The sequence below is a fragment of the Anabrus simplex genome, chromosome 1 (genome assembly GCF_040414725.1).
Source record: "Anabrus simplex isolate iqAnaSimp1 chromosome 1, ASM4041472v1, whole genome shotgun sequence".
Lineage (NCBI taxonomy): Eukaryota > Metazoa > Arthropoda > Insecta > Orthoptera > Tettigoniidae > Anabrus > Anabrus simplex.
The window spans coordinates 1,419,843,011-1,419,861,130 of record NC_090265.1 but is presented as its reverse complement, the minus strand read 5'-3'; the positions used below and the strand labels follow the sequence as shown (position 1 = coordinate 1,419,861,130).

Below are 18,120 nucleotides of genomic sequence, written 5' to 3'. Positions count from 1 at the left end.
GTATATTCTTGAATTTGTCACTATTAATTATTAGTGTTTCTTCTAGAAAATCTAAATAAATTTCTGCCAGAACCCCCAAGGCCGGTGACTCCATTGCAAGGCCATATTCTTTATAGATAATCTGATCAAATACAAAATAGTTGTTATTAACAAGCAATTTTAAAATTGCAATAAAATCTTCGATTTCAAAATTACTCAAATGACTATATTTCTTCAAATTCTTGTTGATGATGGGAAGTAATTTATTGATTTTGATGTTTGGAAACATGTTAATGATATCGAAAGAATGTATTGTATGATGGACCTGTAATCCGAATTTATTTAATTCATTAATCAGTTGTATGGAATTCTTTATGGATTTATTGGTGGTAACTCTGTAATGCTGTCTCAGAAATTTCTGGATATACTGTGCCAGTTTATTAAGAGGACTGGGCCTATATGTAATTAACACCAAAACTAGTACTGCAACTAAAGATATGTTGTAAAACATCTGACAACATTGTTTTTGTATTGAAAAAAGGTGGAACCTGTAAGATTTTATAATTATTTGTAATCTCAGTTCAATACGGGTAAATAAATATGAAGTTCCTTATGTTAAACTATTTCAGACTGTTTAAACACAGTAGGACTTGTATATGACAGAGAAAGAAGTATGCTCGACCACGACAGAGTACAAATGCTTGTATTTTTGTACAAAAACTTTTAACACTATTGATACTGTTTTATCAGATTTTTATTTTTTAAATAGTCTAAACATTTTTAACTTGTGGTTCGTGGATAGATGCATAACTAATACATTTCTAACACTTAGAGGGCAGAATTTAATATATTGAATGGTCAGAGATCCAGCATCACTGGCGGACGTAGTAATAAAAAAACTTCACAGATGGCAGTAAACAACACTTATAGGTCTGGCTGAAAGGGGAAGGGTAATCCTCGAATAGAGTTGTGTTATCTCCTTGCTAGCTTTTTACAAGCTATGAGAGGTTATCATGTTCTGTCAAACATGCATCCCGAGTTTTGAGACCGGCTTTTTGCAATTTATATAGCTATTTTCCAACATGGTTAGTAAGAAGAAAATCAGTGAGCAATAGATTGCTTCAATTTTGGACTCTACGGATGTATATGGAAGTAATTTTTCATTTGTAGAGTCCAAAAAGAAAAATTCAAGTAATTCATCTTCTCAGTGCAAGAGCGACTCAAGTGCCCCAGAGAACAAAACAGCTGACGAAAGGACTGACATGAGTAACTTGGACCCAGGACCTTAAAGTACCGTTCTGATATATAATGTTAATCAAGAATCAATTTTACATTCATATTTTGACATGAGACCGAGCCTACAGAGTACTTTTAACTAATTTTTGATACCGAAATTTTCACATAATTCACCAGGAAACAATAATTCAGGGAAACAATGGAAACAACACGCAACAACTCCACTAGAACATGTGGAATCAAAGACTGGTCATCTCCAACACTGTTTCATATAAGGGCTTTGATTGGTGTAATAACTTATTTGTGGAATGACTTTTATGCCTTTTCTTTTTCACTAACCTGTTGCTGCAAAAAAAAATTCAGTAATATCCTACGGACCTATGTGATGGAGTGCATCCAATATTCAAGGTAAGCAATTAATATTATGTACATATGCATGTTTATAGCTAGTGTTCGATAATTCTGGATGATTCACAACTAAGTATTTATTTATTTTCCACCTAGTCAATACAATGATTGTTTAAGGCAATTTAATGGTTAAAAGTGGTACATGTTTCGTATATTATCAACATATTCAGCCATATAACACTGTTTAGATGAAGAATACATAAATTGACAAAGTAATGCTTTAGAGGAAGTGTCCTTAAAATTAACATAAGATTGACAACATTAAAACAAACAAAAAACTCAAGAGAAAATATATAAATTATTTCTACAATTGAAAGCAGTTGTCAAGGAAACACTTGTACAATATTCCATAGAGAATATGTCCTAATGAATATTCTTTTCTTAATAATTCATGAAAAACGTCAATTCATAAATTAAAAATTATACAGTTTATAAGTAATTGTCGAAATGAAGAAATCCAGATATCACAATGCAGTTCTTATTATTAATACAGATGAAAATATTACTAATTCCTAGTTGTCAATTCTTATTAAGCCTGCTTTCCTTTGGAACAGTAACTCCTTAATGAGGCTGTAGAATATAAGAATCCATTATATTATCAAATTCTAGTATATTTGAAAATGCTTGAGAAAGATCACGAAAAAAGAATTGGAATTTTTCCACCTACAGATAGCCCTACAACTTATTCCTCCTCAGTTGAAGCTATAGGTGACAGCAAGGAGGTTCTTGACACACCTATATCCCCCGCTCGTCCACCTCCTCAGGTGCAAGAGCAAGGAAGAACGCATCATCAATATTACACCAGACACAAGACTGTGAAAGAATGACAGGAGTTACTGTTCCAAAGGAAAGCAGGCTTAATAAGAATTGACAACTAGGAATTAGTAATATTTTCATCTGCATTAATAATAAGAGCCGCATTGTGATATCTGGATTTCTTCATTTTGACAGTTACTTATAAAATGTATAATTCATAATTTATAAATTGACCTTTTTTCATGAATTATTAAGAAAATATTCATTAGGACATATTATCTATGGAATATTGTACAAGTGTTTCCTTGACGACTGCTTTCAATTGTAGAAATAATTTATGTATTTTCTCTTGAGTTTTTTGTTTGTTATAATGCTGTCAATCTTATGTTAATTTTAAGGACACTTCCTCTAAAGCATTACTTTGTCAATTTATGTATTTTTCATCTAAACAGTGTTATGTGGCTGAAGATGTTGATAATATACGGAACATGTAACACTTTTAACCATTAAATTGCCTTAAGCAATCATTGTATTGACTAGGTGGAAAATAAATAAATACTTAGTTGTGAATGTATTGAAGTGCGATACAGACCATGAAGCTGATTTTATGTATGTAATTCTGGATGAGTTTTAATTTGCCATATTTTCAGTCCGCGTACAGACATAAAATGCTTCTGCCTGCGTAGAGTTAATATCTGGTTTATGGAACTCCATACCATAATATATTTTAATTTTACAATTGTACAGATATTGAAGTGTTAATATAAAATGCCTTATAAACAATATTATTTTTAGAAATTTGTATTTTATTTCAAGAATAAAAGTATTGAAGTATCGAGTATCGAGACATAAAACATATATTGTTATTGAGTATCAACAAACACTGGTATTGACCCATCTGTAAGAGAAAAAAAGGAATTATTTACATATTATGACAATAAAAACAGAGTATGGGGTGACCAGCAATAATACCGGTGAGAGAGACAAATAACTGCAGCACAGTTGCAGCAGTGTGGAGGGGGCGGAAGCAAGCTGAACAATAGTGCTGGCATATTGTTGAATGAAGACTGTGATAAGGAAATACCTAGAAGAAGCTGGAAGCTGATTAACAATGGATGAGGAGCACAGAATGATCTCGAATGAAAAACTACTAGAGTCTTCTTCATGTCTTTATAAAGCGTGCAACTGATGCACGTCAGTCTGCAGTCTGTCTTAAGTGAGTGAACCTTGAGTGTGCCAACTGCGAGTGAAAGTAAGCAGTACGAGATGGTCTTGAGTCCATGACATGTCATTCATCAGAAGTGAGTTCGTCAGATGGTTACTAAAACATGGGGCAATACTGATCAATATTTTGTGTTTTTTTTTTACACACAACTTACTCATGTAGAATTTTTGTAGACCCCAAAATTAGTGTTAACTGAGCTGTTCTCCTGCTTTCTGTTTATCGTTATTTAATTTTTTTGCAACACTATTTTAGTGTTTGAAAGAACAAATTCTGTGATTGGTAATACCGATCATGTACTTATTTTATGTTTTATATGGAGTTAGAATATTATCAGGGAACACCAATCACTATTTGAAGTTTTCCACATGGGCCAACGCCCTGAACAAATAGCATAAAAAAAAAGCTAGATACAAAAGTAGTGAAATATAATCAGAAAACAATCAGTCTAAATTAAAATGACCAATATCTGGGAAACAATATTTCTCCTGATTGTTGCAAACACTTTCACCATTTGTTTTATATCTTTCTTTCTTTTCCCTTACATTGTCTTTATTTTGTGGAAACACTGTCCTGTTGAGATGCATTCTTTCTCCTCTCTCTCTTTCTCAAAAATCTTACTTCATATTCCATTGGAGATACATTCAACAATAACAAAATACCTGCTGCTTTTTTCTTCACTTCTTTTAGTGGAAAGAGACTACTCTCTCTCTTCATCAGAAGATGATGCTTCAGAGTGCTGATTTAGAGTTCAATTCTTTTGATAAGGCACTGATGTTGAAGTATTTTTTTTTACTGATGGGTCTGAAATCATGAACCACAATTCCCTTCCCAAGTGAAAGACAAAGTAATTTTTCTCATATAGCTTGTCCATTAGTATTTGGTGCTCCAACTCATACTTCTTTCAGATGGTGAATAAATGATTCAGTCCATGATAATTTATCACTCAAGAAACCTGTGTTTTCCATGTCTGGAATTAGTGATAGTACCTTTCCTGCAGAGAAGGATTGAATTCCAGTTTTATGAAAACCAGATACAACATTCTTAGCACTGCTGATTTCTATTTTCTCAAATGTCTTTTCAGCTATCAAGGAAACTCGGATTTGGATAGAACCTCTCTGTTAGTCTTCTTCCACTCGTCTAAGGTGCTTCACCATGCAAGTTTTGAAGGCCGAAAAAATGATACATCTAGTGGTTAACACATGTGTGTGGATTAGGTGGAAGTAGAGCAAACAATATGACATCTTTATCACACATTTGTATTGCATGAAGGTAAAGATGGCTTGACAAACTGTCATCAATCAGTACTTTGGTGCCATTCAATTTTCTGACTATGCATCAGTATTTCCAAAAACTAACTTTGAAGCATGGTATTATCCAACACTGAGCTAGCTGGTTCAAGTCCCATTGGTGGAAAAAATTTTCATCATCAGAATGTTGGCTGGCAGTGAAGGAGAAGTGGTGGTAGGGCCTATACAATTCCTAATCATCAGATTGCGTTCCAAAAGCCTGGATTCAATTTCAAACCTCTCCACAGTGTTCATATGGGGGGAGACATATGATGGTGTTGATGGTGATTTATCTATCAGATGGAGATGTTAAGCCTCGAGCAGACCCCTTGGTGTTATTCAACAGGAGTCGGACATGCGCTGGCATTGGGTTTCACCCTCTCCCTTCCTACTATCATACATCATGTCATCCATCTCATCCCATTAACTCCTCTGATGAGGTTGATGTCAGGAAGGGCTTCTGGTCGTAAAATCTCACTACGAAGATTCATCTCACTTCATACCTGACCCCTTAGAGAAACGAGACAAGGGTTGGACGTATGTACTTGGTCTTTAAAGTCTATAGGCCTATTTAAAAAGTACGGTAAAAGGAAGCAGTGTCCACAGATGTGGTCAGTTTAGTACTGGAATACAAGGAGTCCACTAGAATTCAATCTCCAGTGAAAGAAAAGTTCAATATTAGATCCAGGTAAAAGTGAAGAAATTAAGAGTTAAAGTATAAAGATGACTGTAAGAAACATTTAAAAACATTTTAGTCATCATTTAAAGATAGCACGTTCTTATTGACCAGCAGAACTTGAAGCCTCATCATTTATCATAAAGAATCTGCTCGCTTTAAAATCATATCCCACACCAAGCTCTTATGCAATGTTCATAACTTGCAATCGGCACAACTCCGTACTCACAGCAAATCCAAACTGGTGCCTGGTGGTAATAAATATGAGAAGTTTTCCTCTACTTGAGGAAACTTAGGTGATGAACCAAGAAAACCATGCATATTGCTGTTGCTTGAAAGTAATACATCCTTTTTTCCCTCCAATCTCTAACTCATGATTCTGGAATGTCATATTATCTTTCCGCTGCATAATTTGCTAACTCTTCAGCCTCTTTAATAACTCATAGTTTTTCTGTGGAACTGAAGGAATGTAATCTTTCACTACTCATATTTGCATACTTTTACCAACTGTACACCACCAAGGTTACAAATCCAACAGCAGAAGTTTGCCAGAAATACTAAACCAGTCAAATATTGCAACATCGGTTGGAACATGACTGAAATTAAAGTCTTGAGAACAGAAGTTTGCTGGAATTACTACACCCATCAAATATTGGTTGGAAAATGGCCCAAAAAATTAAAGAATTCATGTGTGATGTGGACCCCAGTTTTGGAAGGATAAAAAAATGGTGCACTAGGAACACAAGCAAATACAGTATCACTACAACTAAATGCAACTTTTATCTAACTGTCTGTTTTCTGTCAGCTTTGCTGTAGAAATTAAATTTTCTGGTTGTTTTGAAATAATGTAATTTGTACTTTTTATTGTTTCATTTTCTCTACAGTTAATGACAATAAATATTAATTCCAGACTGAGCATATATTGTTTCTGAAAAAAATTACCTCCTATTTGTGAATGTCATAGTTATTATAAAAAATATTTTGTTCCTTGGAGGGAAGTTTTATTTTCAAAAGGTGTAAATGTTTGATATTACCACATTATGTCAGTGTTCCCCATTTTATCGTACACGGAGTTCAATGAGGCTTGCTGTTGTGAACTGTTCTGGAATGGCACTGTGCTGTGAGAAGTTGTTCAACATGCTGGTGTTCTTGTGTGTTACAGTCATGAGTAAAAACTGCTTTGAGTAGAAAACTCAATGCAAGTGAGCTTGTGATTAACTGTAAATAGTAGTTCAATAAATTTCGTGGATTGTAAGGCATGCTACCTCTCTGTGTAGTAATTTAAGTTTAAAGGGCCCTGATAACCTGCCGCAACTGGTGTCAGAAATGAGATTTAATCCGTAGCATATTTAGTGCAAGAAATTTCTACAATAATTGACAAGACGGAGTGTAGTTTCCAAGCCCTTTCAGATAAGCTCTGTGAACTTAAGCATATTAAAAGTTAGCAAGGATGAACTCATGGTAGAGTTTAAAGCTAATCAGGATGAACTTAAATCTAGCTGAGACGAGATTAAAGCATGACACCTGCCTATGTAGTCTTCGGGAGAGATCTATATCTACCAAGTGACTTACTGTTCGGGATGGTGCCAGAACAACTGGTGATAAACTATGAATGGGAGGTAGTAAAATGGCTCAGTATTTTGTATGACACTTGAAGGTAGCTTCACTACTTCACCTCCCCTTTCCACAGAGCCCTCCATGACCACAGTCTAGAAACAGTGATTGAAGACAAAAGACTATACTTTAGAAGTTTAGATAAGTACAGAAACATTTCTATAAGTTAATACGGTGATAGCTGAATATTAATACAATCATTATGTGTTAATCTTTGTTCATATTATCACCATCTCTCAAGCATTGACAAGTTTATGCAACATAAACAATATTGTACATACATATGCATGATTTAAAGTGATTTCATAAAATCTGAGGATGTTCTTGTACAGTAAAACGAAACATGTTGTTCTTTGTTTAATCTATAGCATTAAGTAAGAGAGAGAGAGAGAGAGAGAGAGAGAGAGAGAGAGAGAGAGAGTGTGTGTGCGTGCATGCGTGCTGCACAATGCCCAGTCAAATCTACAGCATGCAGAGATCTGAAACTTTGAATGTAGGTAGATGGAAGTGGATCTGAATGCACCTCAAAGCTGGATATTTCATTTTTACTTTCGTTGGTGTGTCATGAATGAAAAACCCTCAGAAAACGTGTGTTGAGATATGACAATCAAACGTGCTATCGCCAAGATTAAATGCATAGATTCACTATTACAAGTAATGAACTTCATTCTGGTTCCGTATTGACTTTAAATATCTAAGATAAAATTCTAAAAGAATATAATTGTATGAAGTCCACATGTTCAATGCATGTTTGCCATTTGATAAATGGTCTGTCTAGATAGCTACATAGGACATGTTTTGACCTAGCCTAGAGGTCATCATCAGCTAAAAATAACACAAAGGTGAAAGACATATACAAAAACAGTGATAAATAAAGAACTTGAGATAAAATACAATCAACAAATGTAATGAAAATCTATGTTTAAAACGTTCATAGCTTCAATCTTGGACGAATTTAGTTGTTTGTAACAGGCGTGGGTCCAACCATATTTAACACGACTATTGGTTGGCTGAAGGAATACTTTAAACTTGTGAAGACTGTCAAATGTTGTTCTATTTGTCATACTTCTGGAAATGGAGTGAAGTTTTAAAATCCGTAAAATTTTTTAATGGAGAATACAAGTATAGCCAGGATCTAAAAGTGAAACCAAAAAGCCAAGTGTGAGAACAAAAAAATGAAGTAGAGGTAAAAGATAATATGAAGAGTCGCAAAATATTACTCACTTCCTCTTTCCTCCAGCTCTGTGCTTGTATAGATCAGGTTGGGTCGGTGTTGACCTCCACACTGACTGGCGACCGTTCTGATGTATGTGTTGGGTAGGGGAAACAGCGGGTGAGGGTAGGTAGAGTGAGTGGAAGAAAATTTTATAGAAAATCTGAAAAGAAAAAAAACAAAACAAGATACTCAACAATTCACCAGGTATATTCCATTGGTTGAGATATGTAGATGATATTTTCACCATTATTGATCAATGTATCAGACAGTACAGCTCTCCTTAATAAGTTAAACACTTGTGACCCCTACATAAAATTCACAGTTGAATTTGAAACAGGTAGATCTTTAAATTTTCTAGACCTTAAAATTAGGAGAAGTGACAAACATGTCAAGTTTGAAATCTTTAGAAAACCCACCCAGACAGCCAACATGATCAGACAAGATTCACTGCACCCTGGCTCTCACAAAAGGCCTCTTTTTAGAGCCTTGAACATTCCTATGTCCAAGAAAGCTTATAAGAAAGAAATTGACACCATCCACACTTTAGCATGCCTTAATGGGTTTAATAGCAATTTTGTTGGCAGAATTCTCAATAAAATCAAAAATAAAACCACCACCACACTTAAACAAAAGAAAGCGAATACTAACTTTGTCACCTTCATTTTCAACAGCAATAACCTATACCAAATCTTGAACATTTTTATAAAACAGAACCTCAATGTCGCCTTTAGAACTAACAACACTACTTCTAAACTTTTCTATAACACTAACACACTTAACAAATCCAACAAACATTTGTAGTCAGGGGTCTACAAGTAGATGTGTAACCAGTGTAACACAAGTTATGTCGGACAGACAGGGAGGAACTTTCAAGTCCGCTACAAAGAACATTTTAATGTAGCTAAATACAGAAGATTTTCTGCTATGAGTCAACACATGAAAGATTATAATCACCCTTTCTCCACCATAGATAAAGATATAGATATCCCACATATAACCAAAAAGGGAACTTTATTAAACATTTTAGTAAATATTTATATAAACTTTGATCAAAAATCCAATCCAATCCCATCCATAATCTTAATGAAATCCAAGAAAAAGCAAAAATCCTGGTTGACATAATAATCGAGGAAGATCTGAAGCAATGCTCAATTAAGTCTGTCGCAACACGCATTACTGGTCCATCTTCCCATCCTTCCACTCACTCTACCACCCCTCATCCGCTGTTTCCCCCACCCAGCACAACATCAGAATGGTCGCCAGTCAGTGGGGAGGTCAATACCGACCCAATCTGATCTATATAAGCACAGGGCTGGAGGAAAGAGGAAGTGAGTAATATTTTGCGACTCTTCATATTATCTTTTACTTCTATTTAATTTTTTTGTTCCCACACTTGGCTTTTTGGTTTCACTTTTAGATCCTGGCTATACTTGTATTCTCCATTAAGAAATTTTATGGATTTTAAAACTTCATTCCGTTTCCAGAAGCATGACAAATAGAACAACATTCTTCAGTCTTCACAAGTTTATAAAGTATTCCTCCAGCCAACCAATAGTTATGTTAAATACGGTTGGAACCATACCTGTTACGACTAAATTCATCCAAGACTGAAGCTATGAACATTTTTAAGCATAGATTTTCATTGCATTTGTTAATTGTATTTTATCTCAAGGTTTTTTTTTTTGTATGTGTCTTTCATCTTTGTGTTATTTTCAGCTGATGATGACCCTAGGCTATGTCAAATATGTCTTATGTAGTTTTTTAGACACACCATTTATCAAATGGCAAACATGTACTGAACAGGTGGACTTTATACAATTAAATTCTTATAGAATTTATTTTAGATAGGCTATATATTCACTTGTCGCTGGGCAATGTATATAAGATAGGTAAAACAAGTCAAGGAGCCATTTTAAGTCCATGGTGTAGGAAGCCACTTTCAGGCCAAGAACAAAGTGCCACATTGAGTCCATAATATCTGGAAGTGTTTATATGTATGTATGTGTGAGATGCCCAGTCAAATCTACGGCATGCACAGATTTGAAATTTTTAACGTAGGCGTATTGTTCAATGAATATTTATACAGTTAAAGAAAGACCTCTTTTCATTAATTTTTTATATTAATTCTAATTGTTTTAATAATTTATTTATGTACTTATTTACTAAAAATGTTAGGGAATATGAGGATTTCACTATACCAGCAATAAAATTTGAATCATATTTTTCTTCAACTAACTCAATCTTATATTTTATTGAGAGGAAACACATAATACATAAGATAGATAAACAAGGAATAGTAAACCGAGTGAGTTGCTCATTTGGTTAGGGGCATGCAGCAGTGAGCTTGCATTCAGGAGAAAGTAGGTTCGAACCCCACCTTCGGCAGCCCTGAAAACGTTTTTTCTGTGGTTTAGCATTTTCATACCAGGCAAATGTTGTGGCTGTACCTTAATTAAGGCCACAGCCCATTCCTTCGAACTCCTGGTCCTTTCCTATCCCATCGTCACCATAAGACCTATCTATTTTGGTGCGATGTAAAGCCAATTTTGTAAAAAAAAAAAAAAAAAAAAAAAAAAAAAAAAAAAAAAAAAAAAAAAGGAATAGCAATTCATACATCAGTCAAGATGCCATTTTAAGTCCATGGCATAGGAATATACTTTTGTTCAGTGCATGATATATGAAATTGTTTGTCTGTGTGTATGTGCATGATGCCCAGCCAAATCTACGGGACGTAGAGATCTGAAATTTTTAACGTACAAGGGCATAGCATTTCACCAATCACTCATGGCTGTGTCAAAGAGCAATTTTTGTTCCAAGAACTGAGGCTATCTGAGTCATCAGTAAGCAACTTTTGCAAGAATTACTTAGTGTTCTACCAATTTACAAGTCTATTGACACGACATGTAATACAGGTCAACTCTACAACAGAGCTTTTGAACATCTTGGAGTCAAGTCACCTGGAGTACTTCCGAACATCTTCAAGCGGACGATTGTGGTTCCGATTATCCTTCTCGGATATATGAATCATCCTTCCCTCTGCAACGGGGCACAACTCTCAGTTAAGAAAGTGATGCTGATTATTGTTGAAACCACCATCATGATTGAACATACTGCTGGTGAAGTACAGTAGTATTCATTCCTCGAATTCAAATCATCCCTTCAGATATACCATTTCAATTTATATGTCTGCAATTCACCGTTTGTTTGAGTTTCACTATGAACATAAAAAAGGCACAAGGGCAATCGCTTGGAGCTGAATGACTCGATCTTCGGAAATGGTGCTTCGCCCTCGGTAAACTGTACGTGGGTTGTTCAAGAGTCAAAAGGCAAACACACTATATATATATCTAGGCTCAAAATGGAAGGATACTTAATATAGTTTATCTGGAAGCTCTATAAGGAAAAATTAATTTGTTTTACATATGATATTATCTTTTATATTATTTTAATATCATTTGTACCATCCACCAACCCGGTATTTTAAGCATAAGAAGTAACAATATAATTAAAAATAAAATAATACAATTCATGTAAAAACTGTGTGTGTTAATAAATATATATTTTCCTTTGCTTTTAAATAAATGGTTTAGAAACATCTAACGTGAATTTGAATTAATAAACGAGGGCAAAGCCACAGGCATATGGTGGTACAATAATTTTTTACAGGTATGTTACAGTGTTATATATTATATTTGAGCTTCTGTGTTTGACATACTGAAAAGCTTTTAAGTTACATTTTAACTAAGTTGGCAGTGGAAAGTATGGCTTCCTTCTTAAAAATTATTCAGCCAGTCAGACAAATTACGAAGCCAAAAATCTCAACATTGACAAATCAATTACATTTAATAAGAAATATCTAGAATTGAAGCTAATTCTCAAATACATATCCAAAAAAGCGAACCCACAACAAATTTGGCTAAAATATCAACATCCCTATCACAGCTATTATGGATCAAAAACAAAATTAAATTCACGTACATAAAGAAACAGGAAATCAACAAACAAAATTCTATGAATCCATTTAAACCTAAGCAGCTTTTGGCACCCCTCTCAATTGACATACTACACTCATTTTTTTGCAAAATTACATTAACAAAGAAACAATGAGGAAACAAAAGATCGTTGACAATAAAATATGTAACCTAATCAATAAACAGGGAAAACAGAGCATAAAACAATAACGAAGACAAAACTTGCTAATTTTCACCCTATATTAATTAATATATCAATTACTACCTTCACAAATAAAGAAATAAATCTGCTAGAGAAGGGCATCAAGTTCATCTGCCATGAACATCATACTGAAATCAACATAAAACAACTAATCACTGACATAGAAATTGCTTGTGACAACTTACCCATACTACAAAGAGAAATAATAAAAATCATAGCCACCCAAAATAGTCACACAAGAAAATTCCACTGAACAACCGAATTGTGGAACTCAATACTCGGAATTGAAAACAGTTAAGAACAAAATTAAAAAATGACAGCCTAATAGTCACAAAAGTAGATAAAGGGAACATAACAGTCATAATGAAGAAAGATGGGTACGTAGAAAAAAGAATAGAATTCATCAACAACAATGGATTTTAAGAGTTACAACGTGACCCAACAAATAAATTTCAAAACAAAATAAAATAAGCAATCAAGAAAACAGACTTTATTTTCACAAAACAAGAAAAAAAGAAAACCTTAGCATAAAAAAATATCCCAAACTTTAGACACTTAGAGCCCTTCTCAAAAGGCATAAAATCTTTTGTCCCATTAGACCAATAGTAAATTTGAAATATAGCCAAGTTAAAACTCAACCAAATTCTAAAAGAAAAATCTCACTTAAAGAAGATACAGAGTGGCACACAAATAGTTGACACATTTTAAAAACAAATATAAAATTCAACTTATGTACTATGTTGTTCAAATTTTGCACACACCTTCCCTGTTTCATGGAACTGTAGAGGTGACACTGCTGTTTTGTCTCCGAATGCCTGCATTCCAGTGAGCTTCCTGCCATGGCTGACCACTTCCTACTCTCCGTTCAGCAGCCCACCAAAACAGTTATCTTTTATTGTGAATCAAGAAGTGTTATGGCGACACAAAAGAAATTTCGAGCTGTATTTCAGACTAGGTGGGCACCAGCAAGGAACACCATCCTTCGTTTGTACAGAAACTTTGAAGAGCAAGGCAGTGTGAAGGAAGAAAAGCAACCACATGCACCAGCAGTTCGGTCTCCTGAAAACATCACTGCGCTGAGGGTCGCCATGCAGCGCAGCCCACACAAATCAACATGGCCAGCTTCAAGAGAAAGTGGAATATCGCACCATTCAGTTCAAAGAATGTTACACGGTGACCTTCAATTGTACCCATACAAAATGACTGAACTACACAAGCTAACAGATCTTCACAGGCAGAAGAGATTGCTGTATGCCTAATGGACTCAAGATAAAGATGGAGTACTGTTTAACACTTGATTCTCTGATAGAGGCTATTTTCATCTCAACGGGGCAGTCAATTAAAAAAAATATGCGGTTTTGGGCTAAAGAAAAACCAGATGATATTAATGAAAAACCACGTATGGGGAAAAAGTGAGTGTGTGTGTAGCTCTGTTAAGTCATGGGTTAATTGGACCATTTTCTTCAGTCAGACAGTTAATGCACAGCGATGCAAGGACATGCCGGAGAATGAATTCATGCCTCAACTTCTCGCTGTAGAACTCCCTATTCATACGCAGTGGTTTATGCAAGATGGTGCAACACCTCACACACCTAACGATGTTCTGGAGTTTTTGAGGGGAGTATTTGGTGATCGTGTAATGTCTCATTGTTACCCACAGTACAGCAATAATGGCGGATTCTTCTCCTTTAAGCCCAGATTTAAATCCTTGTGATTTCTACTTATGGGGCTATTTGAAAGAAAAACTCTTCACTTCAATACCTCACAGCTGCATGGAAACGCATGCTCGGATTGTGCAGCTCTGCAGTGAAATTTATGAAGACCTGTGCCGCAAAGTCATCAGAAACATGCAAATGCGTCTCAAAGATGTTGTTCGCTGCACTGGAGGTCACATTGAAAATGTGATATAGTGAAATGAATTTCCAGGGTCCAAGCTACCTGTGTCTAAAATTTCATTAGTGTTCTGTGAAAAATAAAGTTGTTATTCTAAAATTAAATGTGTCAACTATCTGTGCGCCACCCTGTAGGTCGATTAAAAACAGCCTAGAACTAATTAAAGAACTAATTAAACTAAAAATAACAGAGAGCACAGGAATGATATCACCAACATGTATACCAATATACCAATAGAAGAATCTATTAAAATGATAGAAAACCATCATCAATCCTTTAGCCCTGGAGACAAGTCTTTCACACGTGTGGAACGACTGTCGTTTGTTTACACGCTCACGGCCTTCTTTGGAAGGATGTTGTCAAGCGGTGCTCAGTGCTGCCAACCTCTCTACTTAGGAACTAATGAGTGAGTGGTGCTTTGATAGGTGGTGATGGTGATTATAGTTACACCATTGGTCTGGACTGGTTCTTGCCATGCAGACAGTTAGGATAGGACCAGGACAAGACCATTGATATAGGGACAAGCCCCCAGGTTATAAGCTGTGAAGGAGCCTTAGGCCTCTAGTTTCGTGTGGAAACATGATTGGTCTGGACTGGTTCTTGCTGTGCGGACAATTAGGATAGGACCTGGACAAGACCATTGGTTTGGACCGGTTATTGCCGTGTGGACAGTTAGGATAGGATATGGACATGACCTGTGATATACGAACAAGCAAAGGGGCGCTTATATTGTGCTGGGGTTGGTAATGGATTATGATTATCATAAATCATAATTGACGGGAATGAGATCATGTGCCACTTTACGTTGGCCAATAGGAATGCAAGCAGCTTCAACAATGAAAATGGCATGTAGTACTCTTCATTAGGTTATAAAAGTAAATGTTGTTCTTGGGTCAGGATGGTGGGTTCCTGGACATTGCTATGATCACATCTCCCCTCTGAAAAGCATTCCAAGTAAGATTTCATTAATTTCCACTTACTTATAACGTTAAAAATATCTTGTCTCCAGGGCTAGAGTTTTCCCAAACCATCTAAAAGAAAACACTTCACTACAAGAAACAAAATAAATAATTAACTTTCTTAGAACAACATTAAACCATCTGACTCCTTGCCTGAATGGTCAGCGTTGAGGGCTTTGGTTCAGAGGGTCCCTGGTTCGATTCCCAGTCGGGTCGGGTATTTTAATGGTGTCTGATTAATTCTTCTGGCTTGGGGACTGGCCGTTTGTGTTTGTCCCAACACTTTCCTCTTCATACTCAGACAACAGGCTATACTACCAACCATCACAGAAACATGTGATAGTGATTACATCCCTCCATATAGGGTTGGCATCAGAAAGGTCATATGGCTGTAAAATAGGGCCAAATCCACATCTGCGACACAGTTCGAACCCACAGATGTGGGAAAAGTGGTAGAAAAAGAAAGAAGAAGAACAACAACATTAAACCAAAACTGCTTTACATTCAGTAACAAAATTTTGTTGTCAAAATGAAGCATTAGCCATGGGCTCACCATCATCAGGTATAATAGTGAACATTTTTCTAAATAACTTAAAAACATTTTCTTAACCGACAAGCATTCTAAAGGAATCTTACACTGGAGTAGATATGTAGATGAGATTTTATGCTTGTACGATAATGACTTCACAAATGCACAACAGTTATTAAACACACTAAATTCTTTATACAAGTCAATCAGGTTCATAATGGAACCAAAAACTAACAAGAAAATAAAATGTTTGGACATCACAATTAGTACGAATAATGACAACCTATCATACCCATAAAAGAATGTTATTATTTTTTAAAAGCTATATATTTTCTTTTTTTTTTACAAAAGAACCTTATCCCCTTCAAAATACTCTCCATTACAACTAATACATTTGTCTCACCGTTGCTTCCACTGTTCGCAAACATTTTTTGTAGTCATCTTTAGAAATGGCTGACAGCTCTTTCCTAATTTCTTCTTGACCTCTTTAATGCTGTCAAATCGGTGTCCTTTCATGCCTCTTTTCATGCAGGGAAATAAGAAAAAGTCACATGGAGCCAGGTCAGGTGTGGGGCAGCGGAACCATGCAATTTTTATCCAAAAACTGTCTAACAGAGAAGGCTGTGTGTGCAGGTGTGTTATCGTGGTGGATGAACCAGTCTCCTGTCTGTCACAGATCGGGTCTTTTTTGACAAACACTATTGCACAATCTTCTTACAACTTCCCAATTTTGCATGTTGTTCACTTAAACTTGCCATCATAAACAACAAAACAAGAACAAAACAGCGCTAGCAAAAACAATCACTGCAGATGAACAGAACAAGCCAGGTTGTCAACATAAGCGACACTGAATTGGCAATGAGTTGCGCTATACACACCGAGCGGCAGAAATCCGCACTACTCAAGCTTCGCCCACAGCAATGTTATTCCAACTATTTTTGGGTACCCCCTCATATAGAAAGCCAACTCAGACATCACACACTATTGACAATGAATTGAACCACCCATACATCCGCAAAGTAGCAGGACTGAGTACAATGATACACAGAGAGATTTCCATACCAATGAACACAACAGATTTCAATGAAGAGATACAAATAATTAGACAAATCGTGAAAGGAAACAACCACCTTCCAGGCACAGTAGATAACTATTAAATAAACAAAATAAAGAACACCCAAAAAATCACACATGAAAGAGGAAAATACATTGTTCTCAACTATGTTAACAAGAACACATCCAAAATAGCTAAAGTTCTCAAAAAACAAGGTCTAAAAGTAGCCTCTAGAACAAACAATACACTACAAAGACACATGAGCAAATGCAATCTAAACAGAAAAGACCTTTTCTCCAAGTCAGAAGTTTATGAATTCAAGTGCCAAGAACCTAAATGCAATGCCACATATATAGGCCAAACAAGATACAAAGAACACAAAAATGCGATCAGATACAATCAGCATTCAGCCTTCGGAGAGCACATATGTGACAGTTCATGCCAATTACTCCATTTACATTAAAAAAAGAAGCTAACAAATCCAGTCTAAATGACTATACACATTTAAACATTTCCTCGCTCTTTGCTTTACTTATTTAACATCTGAACAAAATTTACACTTTTTGCATTAGTGCTTAATGAAGTGCACAGGAAGAAATCTCTGAATTAAATGTCTGGAATGTGATTTAGGATATTCTTAGCTGTAATAAATTCTCTGAATTTAAGCACCGTCTTTTGCCACTCGAGGCAAATATTTTGGTTATCATTTATATAATTAAATTCCATACTTTATTTAATCAAAATGATTGACTTTCATGTACTCCAATTATAACATGAAGAAGCAAAATAACCCTCTCCCCTCTCCAATGGACAGAAGGCAGGATTGAAAACACTCCCCTACTTCCCTTCTCCTCTTTGCTGAACAGAGTGCAATGCCCACAGAAACTTTACATTCAATCCCTCCATGACCACAGTCCAGAAACAGTGATTGAAGGCAACAGACTACACTTTAGCAGCTTAGATAAGTACAGAATAGTACATTATGCAACAAGCCTATAATGGCAAAAATTAAGACACGAGTGTGTTTATAAAACGAGCAAAGCAAGTTTTATAATTTCCATACGAGTGTCTTGATTACCATTATAGGTGAGTTGTGTACAGTTGTTTATGCTCGAT

At 35.4% G+C, this 18,120-nt stretch overlaps 1 protein-coding gene across 6 annotated transcripts in view; it reads right to left on the bottom strand.

Annotated features, from left to right (window-relative positions):
• Window positions 1-18,120, bottom strand: part of LOC136858376 (synaptic vesicle glycoprotein 2C) — a 277,164-nt gene that overhangs the window by 101,312 nt on the left and 157,732 nt on the right. The window contains exons 9-10 of one of the 6 annotated variants that reach the window (XM_067137875.1): window positions 8,405-8,556; window positions 3,215-3,277 (exon numbers count right to left, since the gene is read on the bottom strand). The exons of 4 other annotated variants lie outside the window; for them this stretch is intronic. In XM_067137875.1, the coding sequence (XP_066993976.1) occupies window positions 3,253-3,277; window positions 8,405-8,556 (177 nt within the window). In that variant the 3' untranslated portion in view covers window positions 3,215-3,252. Of the gene's footprint in view, window positions 1-3,214; window positions 3,278-8,404; window positions 8,557-18,120 lie in introns of those variants that run through there. One more of the 6 variants, XM_067137877.1, reaches the window with a different exon arrangement.